The 21,303-nt window shown below is 37.9% G+C and overlaps 1 protein-coding gene across 1 annotated transcript; it reads right to left on the reverse strand.

The window, feature by feature from the left end:
• Positions 1-12,304: 12,304 nt before the first annotated feature.
• Positions 12,305-14,519, reverse strand: LOC124741244 (the record flags this gene model as incomplete). The annotated part of the gene is made up of 3 exons (XM_047248726.1): positions 13,876-14,519; positions 12,856-13,722; positions 12,305-12,412 (listed from the first exon to the last, which is right to left on the reverse strand). Coding segments are annotated over exons 1-3 (1,619 nt in total), but the record flags the coding sequence as incomplete, so codon positions are not given.
• Between the last annotated feature and the right edge of the window lie 6,784 nt (positions 14,520-21,303).

The raw sequence follows: 21,303 nt of genomic DNA on the forward strand, positions 1-21,303 counted from the left end.
CTTCTTACTGTCTATGTTTTGAACCATTCCTGTGACACTAGTTATAGATTCCGATGCTTCACTTCAGGTTTACTGTATCCCTCTGACCTTCTGATTGACGATGAAACACAGAAATAGCATCGGAATTGAATACAAAAGGCACAATGCCGACTTCAGTACAAGATAACTGACTCTTCTTACTGTCTATGATTTGAACCATTCCTGTGACACTAGTTATAGATTCAGATGCTTCACGTCAGGTTTACTGTATCCCTCTGACCTTCTTATTGACGATGAAACACAGAAATTGCATCGGAATTAAATACAAAAGGCACAATGCCGACTTAAGTAAAAGAAAACTGATCCTTCTTACCGTCTATATTTTGATCTATTCCTGTGACACTAGTTATAGATTCCGATGCTTCACTTCAGATTCACTGTATCCCTCTGACCTTCTTATTGACGATGAAACATTGAAATTGCATAGGACGTAAATAAAAAAGGCACAATGCCGACTTATGTACAAGAAAACTGATTCTTCTTACTGTCTATGTATTGAACCATTCCTGTGACACTAGTTATAGATTCCGATGCTTCACTACAGGTTTACGGTATCCCTCTGACCTTCTTATTGACGATGAAACACAGAAATTGTATCGGAATTAAATACAAAAGGCACAACGCTGACTTAAGTACAAGAAAACTGACTCTTCTTACTGTCTATGATTTGAACCATTCCTGTGACACTAATTATTGATTCCGATGCTTCACTTCAGGATTACTGTATCCCTCTGACCTTCTTATTGACGATGAAACACAGAAATTGCATCGGAATTACATACAAAGTGCACAATGGCGACTTAAGTACAAGAAAACTGACTCTCCTTACTGTCTATGTTTGAACCATTCATGTGACACTAGTTATAGATTCCGAATGCTTCACTTCAGGTTTACTGTATCCCTCTGACCTTCTTAATGACGATGCAACATAGAAATTGCATTGGAATTAAATAGAAAAGGAACAATGCCGACTTAAGTACAAGAAAATTGACTCTTCTTACTGTCTATGCATTGTACCATTACTGTGACACGAGTTATAGATTCCGATGCTTCACTTCAGGTTTACTGTATCCCTCTGACCTTCTTATCGACGATAAAATACAGAAATTGAATCGGAATTAAATAGAAGAGGCACAATGCCGACTTACGTTCAAGAAAACAGACTCTTCTCACTGTCTATGTTTTGAACCATTCCTGTGACACTAAATATAGATTCCGATGCTTCACTTCAGATTTACTGTATCCCTCTGACCTTCTTATTGACGATGAAACACAGAAATTGCATCGAATTAAATACAAAAAGCACAATGCCGACTTAAGTACAAGAAAACTGACTCCTCTTACTGTCTATGTTTTGAACCATTAATGTGACAATAGTTATAGATTCCGATGCTTCACTTCAGGTTTACTGTATCCCTCTGACCTTCTTATTGACGATGAAGCACAGAAATTGCATCGGAATTACATACAAAAGGCACAATGGCGACTTAAGTACAAGAAAACTGACTCTCCTTACTGTCTATGTTTGAACCATTCATGTGACACTAGTTATAGATTCCGAAGCTTTACTCCAGGTTTACTGTATCCCTCTGACCTTCTTATTGACGATGAATCACAGAAATTGCTTCGGAATTAAATACAAAAGGCACAATGCCGATTGAAGTGCAAGAAAACTTACTCATCTTACTGTCTACGTCTTGATCCATTCCTGTGACACTAGTTATAGATTCCGATGCTTCACTTCAGGTTTACTGTATCCCTCTCACCTTCTTATTGACGATGCAACATAGAAATTGCATTGGAATTAAATAGAAAAGGAACAATGCCGACTTAAGTACAAGATAACTGACTCTTCTTACTGTCTATGCTTTGAACCATTACTGTGACACTAGTTATAGATTCCGATGCTTCACTTCAGGTTTACTGTATCCCTCTGCCCTTCTTATCGACGATGAATTACAGAAATTGAATCGGAATTAAATAGAAAAGGCACAATGCCGACTTAAGTTCAAGAAAACTGACTCTTCTTGATGTCTATGTTTTGAACCATTCCTGTGACACTAAATATAGATTCCGATGCTTCACTTCAGGTTTACTGTATCCCTCTGACATTCTTATTGACGATGAAACACAGAAATTGCATCGGAATTAAATACAAAAAGCACAATGCCAACTTAAGTACAAGTAAACTGACTCTTCCTACTGTCTATGTTTTGAACCATTAATGTGACACCAGTAATAGATTCCGATGCTTCACTTGAGGTTTACTGTGTCCCTCTGACCTTCTTATTGACGATGAAACACAGAAATTGCTTCGGAATTAAATACAAAAGGCACAATGCCGACTTAAGTACAAGAAAACTGACTCATCTTATTGTCTAAGTATTGAACCATTCCTGTGACACTAGTTATAGATTCCGATGCTACACTTCAGGATTACTGTATCCCTCTGACCTTCTTATTGTAGATGAAACACAGAAATTTCATCGGAATTAAATACAATAGGCACAATGTCGACTTAAGTACAAGAAAACTGACTCTTCTTACAGTCTATGTTTTGAACCATTTCTGTGACACTAGTTGTAGATTCCGATGCTTCACTTCAGGTCTACTGTATCCCTCTGACCGTCTTATTGACGATGAAACATAGAAATTGCATCGGAATTAAATGGAAAAGGAACAATGCCGACTTAAGTACAAGAAAACTGACTCTTCTAACTGTCTGTGTTTTGAACCATTCCTGTGGCACTAGTTATAGATTCCGATGCTTCACTTCAGGTTTACTGTATCCCTCTGACCTTCTTATTGTTGTTGAAACACAGAAATTGCATCGGAATTAAATACAAAAGGCACAATGCCGATTTAAGTACAAGAAAACTGACCCTTCTTACTGTCTATGTTTTGAACCAGTCCTGTGACACTAGTTATAGATTCCGATGCTTCACCTCAGCTTTACTGTATCCCTCTGTCCTTCTTATTGACGACGAAACACAGAAATTGCATCGGAATTAAATACAAAAGGCACAATAGCGACTTAAGTACATGAAAACTGACTCTTCTTTCTGTCTATGTTTTGAACCATTCCTGTGACACTAGTTATAGATTCCGATGCTACACTTCAGGTTTACTGTATCCCACTGACCTTCTTATTGACGATGAAACACTGAAATTGCATCGAAACTGAATACAAAGAGCACAATGCCGACTTAAGTACAAGAAAACTGACTCTTCTAACTGTGTGTGTTTTGAACCATTCCTGTGAAACTAGTTATAGATTCCGATGTTTCACTTCAGGTATTCTGCATCCCTCTGACCTTCTTATTGACGATGAAACACAGAAATTGTATCGGAATTAAATACAAAAGGCACAGTGCCGACTTAAGTACAAGAAAACTGACTCTTCTTACTGTCTATGATTTGAACCATTCCTTTGACACTAGTTATAGATTCCGATGCGTCACTTCAGGTTTACTGATCCCTCTGACCTTCTTATTGACAATGAAACACAGAAATTCCATCGGAATAAAATACAAGAGGCACAATGCCGATTGAAGTACAAGAATCCTGGTTCTTCACACTTTCTATGTTTTGAACCATTCTTGTGACACTAATTGTAGATTCCGATGCTTCATTTCAGGTCTACTGTATCCCTCTGACCTTCTTATTGACGATGAAACACTGAAATTGCATCGAAACTGAATACAAAGAGCACAATGCCGACTTAAGTACAAGAACACTGACTCTTCTTACTGTCTATATTTTAAACCATTCATGTGAGACTAGTTATAGATTCCGATGCTTCACTTCAGGTTTACTGTATCCCTCGGACCTTCGTATTGACGATGAAACACAGAAATTGCATCGGAATTACATACAAAAGGCACAATGGCGACTTAAGTACAAGAAAACTGACTCTCCTTACTGTCTATGTTTTGAACCATTAATGTGACAATAGTTATAGATTCCGATGCTTCACTTGAGGTTTACTGTGTCCCTCTGACCTTCTTATTGACGATGCAACATAGAAATTGCATTGGAATTAAATACAAAATGCACAATGCCGACTTAAGTACAAGAAAACTGACTCATCTTACTGTCTATGCTTTGAACTATTACTGTGACACTAGTTATAGATTCCGATGCTTCACTTCAGGTTTACTGTATCCCTCTGCCCTTCTTATCGACGATGAAATACAGAAATTGAGTCGGAATTAAATAGAAAAGGCACAATGCCGACTTAAGTTCAAGAAAACTGACTCTTCTTACTGTCTATGTTCTGAACCATTCCTGTGACACTAAATATAGATTCCAATGCTTCACTTCAGGTTTACTGTATCCCTCTGACCTTCTTATTGACGATGAAACACAGAAATTGCATCGGAATTAAATACAAAAAGCACAATGCCGACTTAAGTACAAGAAAACAGACTCTTCTTACTGTCTATGTTTTGAACCATTAATGTGACACTAGTTATAGATTCCGATGCTTCACTTCAGGTATACTGTATCCCTCTCACCTTCTTATTGACGATGCAACATGGAAATTGCATTGGAATTAAATAGAAAAGGAACAATGCCGACTTAAGTACAAGATAACTGACTCTTCTTACTGTCTATGTTTTGAACCATTAATATGACACTAGTTATAGATTGCGATGCTTCACTTGAGGTTTACTGTGTCCCTCTGACCTTCTTATTGACGATGAAACACAGAAATTGCTTCGGAATTAAATAGAAAAGGCACAATGCTGATTTAAGTACAAGAAAACTGACTCATCTTACTGTCTAAGTTTGAACCATTCCTGTGACACTAGATATAGATTCCGATGCTTCACTTCAGGTTTACTGTATCTCTCTGACCTTCTTATTGTTGACGAAACACAGAAATTTCATCGGAATTACATACAAAAGGCACAATGTCGACTTAAGTACAAGAAAACTGATTCTTCTTACAGTCTATGTTTTGAACCATTCCTGTGACACTAGTTGTAGATTCCGATGCTTCACTTCAAGTCTACTGTATCCCTCTGACCGTCTTACTGACGATGAAACATAGAAATTGCATCGGAATTAAATAGAAAAGGAACAATGCCGACTTAAGTACAAGAAAACTGACTCTTCTTACTGTCAGTTTTGAACCATTCCTGTGACACTAGTTATAGATTCCGATACTTCACTTCAGGTTTACTGTATCCCTCTGACCTTCTTATTGTTGATGAAACACAGAAATTGCATCGGAATTACATACAAAAGGCACAATGCCGACTTAAGTACAAGAAAACTGACCCTTCTAACTGTCTATATTTTGAACCATTCTTGTGACACTAGTTATAGATTCCGATGCTTCACTTCATGTTTACTGTATCCGTCTGACCTCCTTATTGACGATGAAACACAAAAATTGCATCGGAATAAAATACAAGAGGCACAATGCCGATTCAAGTACAAGAATCCTGGCTCTTCACACTTTCTATGTTTTGAACCATTCTTGTGACACTAGTTGTAGATTCCGATGCTTCACTTCAGGTCTACTGTATCCCTCTGACCATTTTATTGACGATGAAACACAGAAATTTCTTCGGAATTAAATACAAAAACACAACGCCGACTTAAGTACAAGAAAACGGACTCTTCTTACTGTCTATGTTATGAACCATTCCTGTGACACTAGTTATAGATTCCGATGCTTCACTTTAGGCTTACTGTATCCCTCTGACCTTCTTATTGACGATGAAACACAGAAATTGCATCGGAATTAAATACAAAAGGCACAATACCGACTTAAGTACAAGAAAACTGACTGTTCTTTCTGTCTATGTTTTGTACCATTCCTGTGACACTAGTTATAGATTCCGATGCTTCACTTCAGGTTTACTGTATACCACTGACCTTCGTATTGACGATGAAACACAGAAATCGCATCGGAATTAAATACAAAAGGCAGAATGCCGACTTAAGTACAAGATTACTGACTCTTCTTACTGTTTATGTCTTGAACCATTCATGTGACACTAGTTATAGATTTCGATGCTTCACTTCAGGTGTACTGTATCCCTCTAACCTTCTTATTGCCGATGAAACACAGAAATTGCATCGGAATTAACTACAAAAGGCACAATGCCGACTTAAGTACAAGAAAACTGACTGTTCTTTCCGTCTATGTTTTGAACCATTCCTGTGACACTAGTTATAGATTCCGATGCTTCACTTCAAGTTTACTGTATACCACTGACCTTCTTATTGACGATGAAACACAGAAATCGCATCGGAATTAAATACAAAAGGCAGAATGCCGACTAAAGTACAAGATTACTGACTCTTCTTACTGTTTATGTTTTGAACCATTCATGTGACACTAGTTATAGATTTCGATGCTTCACTTCAGGTTTACTGTATACCACTGACCTTCTTATTGACGATGAAACACAGAACAAGATTACTGACTCTTCTTACTGTGTATGTTTTGAACCATTCCTGTGACACTAGTTATAGATTCCGATGCTTCACTTCAGGTATTCTGTATCCCTCTGACCTTCTTATTGACGATGAAACACAGAAATTTCATCGGAATTAAATACAAGGGGCACAATGGCGATTCAAGTACAAGAATCCTGGCCCTTCATACTGTCTATGTTTTGAACCTTTCCTGTGAGATCGGTTTTAGATTCCGATGCTTCACTTCAGGTTTACTGTATCCCATGGACCTTCTTATTGACGACGAAACACAGAAATTGCATCGAAATTATATACAAAAGGCACAATGCCGACTTAAGTACAAGAAAACTGACTCTACTTACTGTCTATGTTTTGAACCATTCCTGTGACACTAGTTATATATTCCGATGCTTCACTTCAGGTTTACTGTACCCGCTGACCTTCTTATTGAAGATGAAAAACAGAAATTGCATCGGAATTAATTACAAAAGGGACAATGCCAACCTAAGTACAAGAAAACTGACTTTTCTTACTGTCTATGTTTTGAACCATTCCTGTGACACTAGTTATAGATTCCGATGCTTCACTTCAGGTTTACTGTATCCCTCTGACCTTCTTATTGACGATGAAACACAAAAATTGCATCGGAATAAAATACAAGAGGCACAATGCCGATTCAAGTACAAGAATCCTGGCTCTTCACACTTTCTATGTTTTGAACCATTCTTGTGACACTAGTTGTAGATTACGATGCTTCACTTCAGGTCTACTGTATTACTCTGACCATTTTATTGACGATGAAACACAGAAATTGCTTCGGAATTAAATACAAAAACACAACGCCGACTTAAGTACAAGTAAACGGACTCTTCTTACTGTCTATCTTATGAACCATTCCTGTGACACTAGTTATAGATTCCGATGCTTCACTTTAGGCTTACTGTATCCCTCTGACCTTCTTATTGACGATGAAACACAGAAATTGCATCGGAATTAAATACAAAAAGCACAATACCGACTTAAGTACAAGAAAACTGACTGTTCTTTCTGTCTATGTTTTGAACCATTCCTGTGACACTAGTTATAGATTCCGATGCTTCACTTCAGGTTTACTGTATACCACTGACCTTCTTATTGACGATGAAACACAGAAATCGCATCGGAATTAAATACAAAAGGCAGAATGCCGACTTAAGTACAAGATTACTGACTCTTCTTACTGTTTATGTTTTGAACCATTCATGCGACACTAGTTATAGATTTCGATGCTTCACTTCAGGTGTACTGTATCCCTCTGACCTTCTTATTGCCGATGAAACACAGAAATTGCATCGGAATTAAATACAAAAGGCACAATGCCGACTTAAGTACAAGAAAACTGACTCTTCTTACTGTCTATGTTTTGAACCATTCCTGTGACACTAGTTATAGATTCCGATGCTTCACTTCAGGTATTCTGTATCCCTCTGACCTTTTTATTGACGATGAAACACAGAAATTTCATCGGAATTAAATACAAGGGGCACAATGGCGATTCAAGTACAAGAATCCTTGCTCTTCATACTGTCTATGTTTTGAACCTTTCCTGTGAGACCGGTTTTAGATTCCGATGCTTCACTTCAGGTTTACTGTATCCCATGGACCTTCTTATTGACGACGAAACACAGAAATTGCATCGAAATTATATACAAAAGGCACAATGACAACGTAAGTACAAGAAAACTGACTCTTCTTACTGTCTATGTTTTGAACCATTCCTGTGACACTAGTTATATATTCCGATGCTTCACTTCAGGTTTACTGTACCCGCTGACCTTCTTATTGAAGATGAAAAACAGAAATTGCATCGGAATTAATTACAAGAGGGACAATGCCAACCTAAGTACAAGAAAACTGACTTTTCCTACTGTCTATGTTTTGAACCATTCCTGTGACACTAGTTATAGATTCCGATGCTTCACTTCAGGTTTACTGTATCCCTCTGACCTTTTTATTGACGATGAAACTCAGAAATTGCATCGGAATTAAATACAAAAGGCACAATGCCGTCTTAAATACAAGAAAACTGACTCTTCTTACTGTCTATGATTTGAACCATTCCTGTGACACTAGTTACAGATTCTGATGGTTCACTTCTGGTTTACTGTATCCCTCTGTCCCTGTTATCGACGATGAAACACAGAAATTGCATCGGAATTAAATACAAAAGGCACAACGCCGACTTAAGTACAACAAAACTGACTCTTCCGACTGTCTATGTTTTGAACCATTCCTGTGACACTACTTATAGATTCCGATGCTTCACTTCAGGTATTCTGTATCCCTCTGACCTTCGTATTGACGATGAAACACAGATATTGCATCGGAATTAAATACAAACGGCATAATGCCGACTTAAGTACAAGAAAACTGACTCTTCTTACTGTCTATGATTTGAACCATTCCTTTGACACTAGTTATAGATTCCGATGCTTCACTTCAGGTTTACTGCATCCCTCTGTCCTTCTTATTGACGATGAAACACAGAAATTGCATCGAAATTATAAACAAGTGGCACAATGCCGATTCAAGTACAAGAATCCTGGCTCTTCATACTGTCTATGATTTGAACCTTTCCTGTGAGACCGGTTTTAGATTACGAAGCTTCACTTCAGGTTTACTGTATCCCATGGACCTTCTTATTGACGACGAAACACAGAAATTGCATTGCCATTTAAACAAAAGGCACAATGCCGACTTAAGTACAAGATAACTGACTCTTCTTACTGACAATGCTTTGAACCATTCCTGTGACACTAGTTATAAATTCCGATGCTTCACTTCAGGTTTACTGTACCCTCTCACCTTCTTGTTGAAGATGAAAAACAGAAATTGCATCGGAATTAAATACAAAAGGGACAATGCCATCCTAAGTACAAGAAAACTGACTCTTCCTACTGTCTATGCTTTGAATTATTCATGTGACACTAGTTATAGATTCCGATGCTTAACTTCAGGTTTACTGTATCCCTTGGACCTTCTTATTGGCGACGAAACACAGAATTCGCATCGGAATTAAACACAAAAGGCACAATGCCGACTTAAGTACAAGAAAACTGACTCTTCTTACTGTCTATGTTTTGAACCATTCCTGTGACACTAGTTATAGATTCCGATGTTTCACTTCAGGTATTCTGTGTCCCTCTGGCCTTCTTATTGACGATGAAACACAGAAATTGCATCGGAATTAAATACAAAAGGCACAGTGCCGACTTAAGTACAAGATAACTGACTCTTCTTACTGTCTATGATTTGAACCATTCCTTTGACACTAGTAATAGATTCCGATGCTTCACTTCAGGTTTACTGTATCCGTCTGACCTTCGTATTGACGATGTAACACAGAAATTGCATCGGAATTAAATACAAGAGGCACAATGCCGATTGAAGTACAAGAATCCTGGCTCTTCATACTGTCTATGTTTTGAACCATTCTTGTGACACTAGTAATAGATTCCGATGCTTCACTTCAGGTTTACTGTATCCGTCTGACCTTCGTATTGACGATGTAACACAGAATTCGCATCGGAATTAAACACAAAAGGCACAATGCCGACTTAAGTACAAGAAAACTGACTCTTCTTACTGTCTATATTTTAAACCATTCATGTGAGACTAGTTATAGATTCCGATGATTCACTTCAGGTTTACTGTATCCCTCTGACCAGTTTATTGACGATGAAACACAGAAATTGCTTCGGAATTAAATACAAAAAGCACAATGCCGACTTAAGTACAAGAAAACTGACTCTTCTTACTGTCTATGTTATGAACCATTCCTGTGACACTAGTTATAGATTCCGATGCTTCACTTCAGGCTTACTGTATCCCTCTGACCTTCTTATTGACGATGAAACATAGAAATAGCATCGGAATTAAATACAAAAGGCACAATGCCTACATAAGTACACGAAAACTGACTCTTCTTACTGTCTATGTTTTGAACCATTCCTATGACACTAGTTATAAATACCGATGCTTCACTCCATGTTTACTGTACCCGCTGACCTTCTTATTGAAGATGAAAAACAGAAATTGCATCGGAATTAATTAGAAAAGGGACAATGCCGACTTAAGTACAAGAAAACTGACTCTTCTTACTGTCTATGTTTTGAACCATTCCTGTTACACTAGATATGGATTCCGATGCTTTACTTCAGGTTTACTGTATCCCTCTGACCTTCTTATTGACGATGAAACACAGGAATTGCATCGGAATTAAATATAAAAGGCAGAATGCCGACTTAAGTTCAAGAAAACAGACTCTTCATACTGTCTATGTTTTGAACCATTCCTGTGACACTAGTTATAGATTCCGAAGCTTCACTTCAGGTTTACTGTATCCCTCTGACCTTCTTATTGTCGGTGAAACACAGAAATTGCATCGGAATTAAATACAAAAGGCACAATGCCGACTCAAGTACAAGAAGGCTGGCTCTTCATACTGTCAATGTTTGAACCTTTCCTGTGAGACCGGTTTTAGTTTCCGATGCTTCACTTCAGGTTGACTGTATCCCATGGACCTTCTTATTGACGACGAAACACAGAAATTGCACCGGAATTAAATACAAAAGGCACAATGCCGACTTAAGTACAAGAAAACTGACTCTTTTTACTGTCTATGTTTTGAACTATTCCTGTGACACTAGTTATGGATCCCGATGCTTCACTTCATGTTTACTGTATCCAACTGACCTTCTTATTGACGATGAAACACAGAAATTGCATCGGAATTAAATACAAAAGGCACAATGCCGACTCAAGTACAAGAAGACTGGCTCTTCCTACTGTCTATGCTTTGAACCATTCCTGTGACACTAGTTATAGATTCCGATGCTTCACTTCAGGTTTACTGTATCCCTCCGACCTCCTTATTGACGATGAAACTCAGAAATTGCATCGGAATTAAATACAAAAGGCACACTGACCACTTAAGTATAAGAATACTGACACTTCTTACTGTCTATGCATTGAACCATTCCTGCGACACTAGTTATAGATTCCGATGCTTCACTTCATGTTTACTGTATCAGTCTGACCTTCTTATTGACGATGAAACACGAAATTGCATCGGAATTATATACAAAAGTCACAATCCCGTCTTAAGTAGAAGAAAACTGACCCTTCTTACTGTCTATGTTTTGAAGCTTTCCTGTGGCCCTAGTTATAGATTCCGATTCTTCAAATCAGGTTTACTCTAACCTTCTGACCGTCTTATTGACAATGAAACACAAAAATTGCATCAGAATTAAATACAAAAGGCACAATGCCGACTTAAGTACCAGAAAACTGAATCTTCTTACTGTCTGTGCTTTGAACCATTCCTGTGTCACTAGTTATAGATTCCGATACTTCACTTCAGGTTTACTGTATCCCTCCGACCTTCTTATTGACGATGAAACACAGAAATTGCATCGGAATTAAATGCAAAAGGCACAATGCCGTCTTAAGTACAGGAAGACAGACTCTTCTTACTGTCTGTGATTTGAGTTGTTCTTGTGACACTATTTATAGATTCCGATGCTTAACTCCAGTTTTAACGTATCCGTCTGACCTTCTTATTGACGATGAAACAAAGAAACTGCATTGGAATTAAATACAAAAGGCACAATGCCGACTTAAGTATAAGAAAACTTACTTTTCTTACTGTCTTTGTTTGAACCATTCCTGTGAAACTAGTTATGGATTCCGATGCTTCACTTCAAGCTTACTGTATCCCTCTGACCTTCATATTGACGATGAAACACAGAAATTGCATCGGAATTAACCCTGCTGTTCTGTTCACTTTTACTTGACATATATACTGTTCGGGTCAATATGACCCGACATATCAAAATGCTTTAGAAACATAAATTTTGGTACAGTTTTAGCTATCGACATTGTTGTTCTATTCCAGTACCTTGTTAGTAATAATAATAATAATAATAATAATAATAATAATGGTAATAATAATAATAATAACAATGCATACAACTTTATTGAGGGATATTTTTCATTTAAATATGCACATAAATTTGAAACAACAGACAGTTTCCATTACAGGCATTCAACTTAGAAAGCACTACAGTTTTTCCATACTTCTATTCTTATTGTTGACAGTTTAGACGTAAGTATTGACATTTTCTAACAACAGACAGTTGTCATTACAGATATTCATCTTAGAGCACACTACAGTACAGAACACACTACAGTTTTTTTATTACATTCCAACATAGAAAGCACTACAACTTTAGAATCCTCTCTTCTTACTGATTGTAGTTTAGGCACAAGTATTCACATAAATTTGAAACAACAGAATTTTCAATACAATCATCTTATAAAATACTACAGTTCTTTTCTTACTGCTTGCACTGTGGACACAAGTAGGTTACATGTTTCTTGCAAATATGTTTACTACATTTTCCACACACCATGTTTGTTTTATTGTCATTACTTGATGGACAGAACTTACAGCGTGCACGTTTTGTAGATTTTCTTGTTGTTACCGATTCTGACACACCACCCACATCATTCGGGTTTTGGATGCTTGTGACCATTCTCAAAGAATCTTCTGTTCTTGGGAAATGCGTTCTTGATGCAATATGTTCTTTTATCAGTGACTTTCCAAGTTCCTCCAAGAATATTCTCCTTCTAGTCAATTTGCTTGCATTCCAATTAGGGTCAACCGAAATCCACAAAACGTATGCATTATAAGCAGAAACATCAAGAATATTGTAGAAAACTATCATTGGCCACCTATTACTTTTTCGTTTGCATGTATATGTACCTAATAACTGATCAAGCGTGTCTACAGCACCTTTGGTTGAATTATAGTCCAAAATCATTTTTGGCTTCTTATCAGCCCTGTCACTGATTTCCGCATCATGGTGGAGAGTGCTCATAAGTACAACATTCTTGTGTCTCTTAGGAATATAATTAACCACAGTAGTGTCATTTGTGAAGTAAAATGAAGAGCTGTGTACCTCCTTGTTGGTCATTTTGTGTGGAAGCTCCGGCTTATTTTTCCGTATAGTTCCCAACATAGTCAATTTCCTTTTCAGAAGCAGCTGCCCCAAATTGTACGACGTAAAAAAGTTGTCACACGTGATATTCTGACCACGTAACTCAGAAGTGAGATCAGATACCACCCTCATTCCCTGATTTCTTTCTGGTGCCGCTCCACTCACCTTTCCTGTATAAATTTGGGCTTTCAGTACGTATGAAGTTTTGCTGTCACACATGGTCCATATTTTGATCCCATATTTTGCCGGTTTACTTGGGATATACTGCTTGAATGGACAGCGACCTCTAAATGCTACTAACTGCTCGTCAACAGTAACATTTTCTCCTGGATTATACAGTTTAGGAAGGACCTCTACCCACTTCTCCCAAATACTACGAATTGCGGCAAGTTTGTCAGTACGTCGTCTTTCCTCTCTAGTAGATTTCTTGTCAAATCGCAGGACACGTGATATCTTACAGAATGTTTCATGAGACATGGTTGCTCGAAATATGTTTCGCCCAGTATCTTTATCCCACAAACTTTTTGTAGACTCCCCATGAGATCGATATACACCCGCTAGGAGTAAGAGTCCTAAGTATGCATGGAAAACAGAACCATCAATATCTGTCCACTGTTCACCATAAACTCGCTGCCCTTCAATATTTGTCATCTCTATTATTTCATTTTGAAGCGCTGTGTGAAATACTGCTTCAAATGAACATTTTACATCAGATATTCTGCTGACTGCATACCTGGTAACTCCTGGGGTACTCTTGATGATGTTCGAAGCTGGTAGGCGACCATGTTGTGCTGGTGGATGCAACTGCCATTCTATATTCCCATTTTTAGAAAGAAAAGTCTCTACACTATTTTGTATGGGCTGTGGACTGTCGTAACTGTCATCGGAACACTCGCTTTCAGATGCATTGCTGATGTGATCTTCAAACTCAGAAAGTGATCCTTCATCTGGTGAGGCATTTACTATTTCTTCCAACTCACGATCATTCAATGGTCTCATCGCCATGGTGTCACAAGTCAAACTGGGCAGAAACAAAGCATTCCAATTATTGAGAACTGCCAATTATTATTTCCTGGGGAAAGCAACAAACAAGCCCATTGTTGTGAACGCATGGAGCTTTAGGTGATTGTTGAGAGTAAGTTGGAATGATGCAGTCACTATTCCCACACAACACAACAAAAATAATTTTCGCCATTTCCAGATTTTAGAAATAAATACGAGTTACACTAAACATATTTGTGTCGGGTCATTATGACCCGAACATTACATATGCAACTATTACAGTTGAAGCCCAAACTTCTTAAACTTTTTTAAAACCTTTTAAAACACATGCTGCTCATCCATTTTCAGACAAAGTCACAAAGTTTCATAAATATATATTGGTATTTACATAATGTAAAATAACGTTCATATTCGTTTCGGGTCATATAGACCCGAACAGAACAGCAGGGTTAAATACAAAAGTCACAATGCCGACCTAAGTACAAGAAGACTGACCCTTCTTACTGTCTATGTTTTGAACATTTCCTGTGACACTAGTTATAGATTCCGATACTTCACTTCAGGTTTACTGAATCCAGCTGACCTTCTTATTGACGATGTAACACAGAAATTGAATCGGAATTAAATACAAAAGGCACAACGCCGACTCAAATACAAGAAGACTGGCTCTTCTTACTGTCTATGTTATGAACCTTTCCTGTGAGATCGGTTTTAGATTCCGATGCTTCACTTTAGGTTTACTGTATCCCCTGGACCTTCTTACTGACGACGAAACACAGATATTGTATCGGAATTAAATAGAAAAGGCACAATGCTGACTAAAGTACAAGAAAACTGACTCTTCTTACTGTATATGTTTTGAACCATTCCTGTGACACTAGATATAGATTCCGATTCTTCACTTCTGGTTTACTGTATCCCTCTGACATTCTTATTGACGATGAAACACAGGAATTGCCTCGGAATTAAATATAAAAGGCACAATGCCGTCTTAAGTTCAAGAAAACAGACTCTTCTTACTGTCTATGTTTTGAACCATTCCTGTGACACCAGTTATAGATTCCGATGCTTCACTTCAGGTTTGCTGTGTCCCTCTGACTTTCTTATTGACGATGAAACACAGAAATTGCATCGGAATTAAATACAAAAGGCACAATGCCGACTCAAGTACAAGAAGGCTGGCTCTTCATACTGTCAATGTTTGAACCTTTCCTGTGAGACCGGTTTTAGTTTCCGATGCTTCACTTCAGGTTGACTGTATCCCATGGACCTTCTTATTGACGACGAAACACAGAAATTGCACCGGAATTAAATACAAAAGGCACAATGCCGACTTAAGTACAAGAAAACTGACTCTTTTTACTGTCTATGTTTTGAACTATTCCTGTGACACTAGTTATGGATCCCGATGCTTCACTTCATGTTTACTGTATCCAACTGACCTTCTTATTGACGATGAAACACAGAAATTGCATCGGAATTAAATACAAAAGGCACAATGCCGACTCAAGTACAAGAAGACTGGCTCTTCCTACTGTCTATGCTTTGAACCATTCCTGTGACACTAGTTATAGATTCCGATGCTTCACTTCAGGTTTACTGTATCCCTCCGACCTCCTTATTGACGATGAAACTCAGAAATTGCATCGGAATTAAATACAAAAGGCACACTGACCACTTAAGTATAAGAATACTGACACTTCTTACTGTCTATGCATTGAACCATTCCTGCGACACTAGTTATAGATTCCGATGCTTCACTTCATGTTTACTGTATCAGTCTGACCTTCTTATTGACGATGAAACACGAAATTGCATCGGAATTATATACAAAAGTCACAATCCCGTCTTAAGTAGAAGAAAACTGACCCTTCTTACTGTCTATGTTTTGAAGCTTTCCTGTGGCCCTAGTTATAGATTCCGATTCTTCAAATCAGGTTTACTGTAACCCTCTGACCTTCTTATTGACAATGAAACACAAAAATTGCATCGGAATTAAATACAAAAGGCACAATGCCGACTTAAGTACGAGAAAACTGACTCTTCTTACTGTCTGTGCTTTGAACCATTCCTGTGTCACTAGTAATAGATTCCTTTGCTTCACTTCAGGTTTACTGTATCCCTCTGACCTTCTTATTGACGATGAAACACAGATATTGCATAGGAATTAAATACAATAGGCACAATGCCGACCTAAGTACAAGAAGACTGACCCTTCTTACTGTCTATGTTTTGAACATTTCCTGTGACACTAGTTATAGATTCCGATACTTCACTTCAGGTTTACTGAATCCCGCTGACCTTCTTATTGACGATGTAACACAGAAATTGAATCGGAATTAAATACAAAAGGCACAACGCCGACTCAAATACAAGAAGACTGGCTCTTCTTACTGTCTATGTTATGAACCTTTCCTGTGAGATCGGTATTAGATTCCGATGCTTCACTTCAGGTTTACTGTATCCCGTGGACCTTCTTACTGACGACGAAACACAGAAATTGTATCGGAATTAAATAGAAAAGGCACAATGCTGACTAAAGTACAAGAAAACTGGCTCTTCTTACTGTATATGTTTTGAACCATTCCTGTGACACTAGATATAGATTCCGAAGCTTCACTTCTGGTTTACTGTATCCCTCTGACATTCTTATTGACGATGAAACACAGGAATTGCCGCGGAATTAAATATAAAAGGCACAATGCCGACTCAAGTACAAGAAGACTGGCTCTTCTTACTGTCTATGCTTTGAACCATTCCTGTGACACTAATTATAGATTCCGATGCTTCACTTCATGTTTACTGTATCAGTCTGGCCTTCTTATTGACGATGAAACACCGAAATTGCATCGGAATTATATACAAAAGGCACAATCCCGTCTTAAGTACAAGAAAACTGACTCTTCTTACTGTCTATGTTTTGAAACTTTCCTGCGGCCCTAGTTATAGATTCCGATTTTTCAAATCAGGTTTACTCTAACCTTCTGACCGTCTTATTGACAATGAAACACAAAAATTGCATCAGAATTAAATACAAAAGGCACAATGCCGACTTAAGTACCAGAAAACTGAATCTTCTTACTGTCTGTGCTTTGAACCATTCCTGTGTCACTAGTTATAGATTCCGATACTTCACTTCAGGTTTACTGTATCCCTCCGACCTTCTTATTGACGATGAAACACAGAAATTGCATCGGAATTAAATGCAAAAGGCACAATGCCGTCTTAAGTACAGGAAGACAGACTCTTCTTACTGTCTGTGATTTGAGTTGTTCTTGTGACACTATTTATAGATTCCGATGCTTAACTCCAGTTTTAACGTATCCGTCTGACCTTCTTATTGACGATGAAACAAAGAAACTGCATTGGAATTAAATACAAAAGGCACAATGCCGACTTAAGTATAAGAAAACTTACTTTTCTTACTGTCTTTGTTTGAACCATTCCTGTGAAACTAGTTATGGATTCCGATGCTTCACTTCAAGCTTACTGTATCCCTCTGACCTTCATATTGACGATGAAACACAGAAATTGCATCGGAATTAAATACAAAAGTCACAATGCCGACCTAAGTACAAGAAGACTGACCCTTCTTACTGTCTATGTTTTGAACATTTCCTGTGACACTAGTTATAGATTCCGATACTTCACTTCAGGTTTACTGAATCCAGCTGACCTTCTTATTGACGATGTAACACAGAAATTGAATCGGAATTAAATACAAAAGGCACAACGCCGACTCAAATACAAGAAGACTGGCTCTTCTTACTGTCTATGTTATGAACCTTTCCTGTGAGATCGGTTTTAGATTCCGATGCTTCACTTTAGGTTTACTGTATCCCCTGGACCTTCTTACTGACGACGAAACACAGATATTGTATCGGAATTAAATAGAAAAGGCACAATGCTGACTAAAGTACAAGAAAACTGACTCTTCTTACTGTATATGTTTTGAACCATTCCTGTGACACTAGATATAGATTCCGATTCTTCACTTCTGGTTTACTGTATCCCTCTGACATTCTTATTGACGATGAAACACAGGAATTGCCTCGGAATTAAATATAAAAGGCACAATGCCGTCTTAAGTTCAAGAAAACAGACTCTTCTTACTGTCTATGTTTTGAACCATTCCTGTGACACCAGTTATAGATTCCGATGCTTCACTTCAGGTTTGCTGTGTCCCTCTGACTTTCTTATTGACGATGAAACACAGAAATTGCATCGGAATTAAATACAAAAGGCACAATGCCGGCTCAAGTACAAGAAGGCTCGCTCTTCTTACTGTCTATGTTTGAACTTTTCCTGTGAGACCGGTTTTAGATTCCGATGCTTTACTTCAGGTTTACTGTATCCCATGGACCTTCTTATTGACGACGAAACAAAGAAATTGCATCGGAATTAAATACAAAAGGCACAATGCCGACTTAAGTACAAGAAAACTGACTCCTCTTACTGTCTATGTTTTGAACCATTCCTGTGACACTAGTTACAGATTCCGATGCTTCACTTCAGGTTTACTGTATCCCTCTGACCCCCTTATCGACGATGAAACACAGATATTGTATCGGAATTAAATACAAAAGGCACAACGCCGACATAAGTACAACAAAACTGACTCTTCTTACTGTCTATGATTTGAACCACTCCTGTGACACTAGTTATGGATCCCGATGCTTCACTTCTGGTTTACTGTATCCCGTGGACCTTCTTATTGACGACGAAATACAGAATTCGCATCGGAATTAAACACAAAAGGCACAATGCCAACTTAAGTACAAGAAAACTGACTCTTCTTACTGTCTATGTTTTGAACCATTCCTGTGACACTAGATATAGATTCCGATGCTTCACTTCTGGTTTACGGTATCCCTCTGACAATCTTATTGACGATGAAACACAGGAATTGCCTCGGAATTTAATATAAAAGGCACAATGCCGACTTAATTTCAAGAAAACAGACTCTTCTTACTGTCTATGTTTTGAACCATTCCTGTGACACTAGTTATAGATTCCGATGCTTCATTTCAGGTTTACTGTATCCCATGGACCTTTTTATTGACAAGGAAACACAGAAATTGCATCGGAATTAAATACAAAAAGCACAATGCCGACTTAAGTACAAGAAAACTGACTCTTCTTACTGTCTATGTTTGAACCATTAATGTGACACTAGTTATAGATTCCGATGCTTCACTTAAGGTTTACTGTGTCCCTCTGACCTTCTTATTGACGATGAAACACAGAAATTGCTTCGGAATTCAATACAAAAGGCACAATGCCGACTTAAGTACAAGAATACTGACTCTTCTTACTGTCTATGCATTGAACCATTCCTGTGACACTAGTTATAGATTCCGATGCTTCACTTCATGTTTACTGTATCAGTGTGACCTTCTTATTGACGATGAAACACAGAAATTGCATCGGAATTATATACAAAAGGCACAATCCCGTCCTAAGTACAAGAAAACTGACAATTCTTACTGTCTAATTTTTGAGGCATTCCTGTGGCCCTAGTTATAGATTCCGATTCTTCAAATCAGGTTTACTGTAGCCCTCTGACCTTCTTATTGACGATGAAACACAGAAATTGCATCGGAATTAAATACAAAAAGCACAATGCCGACTTAAGTACAAGAAAACTGACTCTTCTTACTGTCTATGTTTTGAACCATTAATGTGACACTAGTTATAGATTCCGATGCTTCACTTGAGGTTTACTGTGTCCCTCTGACCTTCTTATTGACGATGAAACACAGAAATTGCTTCGGAATTAAATACAAAAGGCACAATGCCGACTTAAGTACAAGAAAACTGACTCATCTTGCTGTCTAAGTTTTGAACCATTCCTGTGACACTAGTTATAGATTCCGATGCTTCACTTCAGGTTTACTGTATCCCTCTGACCTTCTTATTGTTGATGAAACACAGAAATTTCACCGGAATGAAATACAAAAGGCACAATGCCGACTTAAGTACAAGTAAACTGACTCTTCTTACAGTCTATGTTTTGAACCATTCCTGTGACACTAGTTGTAGATTCCGATGCTTCACTGCAGGTCTACTGAATCCCTCTGACCGTCGTATTGACGATGAAACATAGATATTGCATCGGAATTAAATAGAAAAGGAACAATGCCGACTTAAGTACACGAAAACTGACTCTTCTTATTGTCTATGTTTTGAACCATTCCTGTGACACTAGTTATAATATCCGATGCTTCACTTCAGGTTTACTGTATCCCTCTGACTTTCCTATTGTTGATGAAACACAGAAATTGCATCGGAATTAAATACAAAGGGCACAATGCCGAATTAAGTACAAGAAAATTGACTTTTCTTACTGTCTATGTTTTGAACCATTCTTATGACACTACTTGTAGATTCCGATGCTTCACTTCAGGTCTACTGTATCCCTCTGACCTTCTTATTGACGATGAAACACTGAAATTGCATCCGAATTGAATACAAAAGGCACAATGCCGACTTAAGTACAAGTACACTGACTCTTCTTACTGTCTATATTTTGAACCATTCATGTGAGACTAGTAATAGATTCCGATGATTCACTTCAGGTTTACTGTATGCCTCTGACCATCTTATTGACGATGAAACACAGGAATTGCTTCGGAATTAGATACAAAAAGCACAATGCCGACTTAAGTACAAGAAAACTGACTCTTCTTACTGTCTATGTGATGAACCATTCCTGTGACACTAGTTATAGATTCCGATGCTTCACTTCAGGCTTATTGTATCCCTCTGACCTTCATATTGACGATGA

This window comes from Schistocerca piceifrons, unplaced genomic scaffold (genome assembly GCF_021461385.2).
Source record: "Schistocerca piceifrons isolate TAMUIC-IGC-003096 unplaced genomic scaffold, iqSchPice1.1 HiC_scaffold_1929, whole genome shotgun sequence".
Lineage (NCBI taxonomy): Eukaryota > Metazoa > Arthropoda > Insecta > Orthoptera > Acrididae > Schistocerca > Schistocerca piceifrons.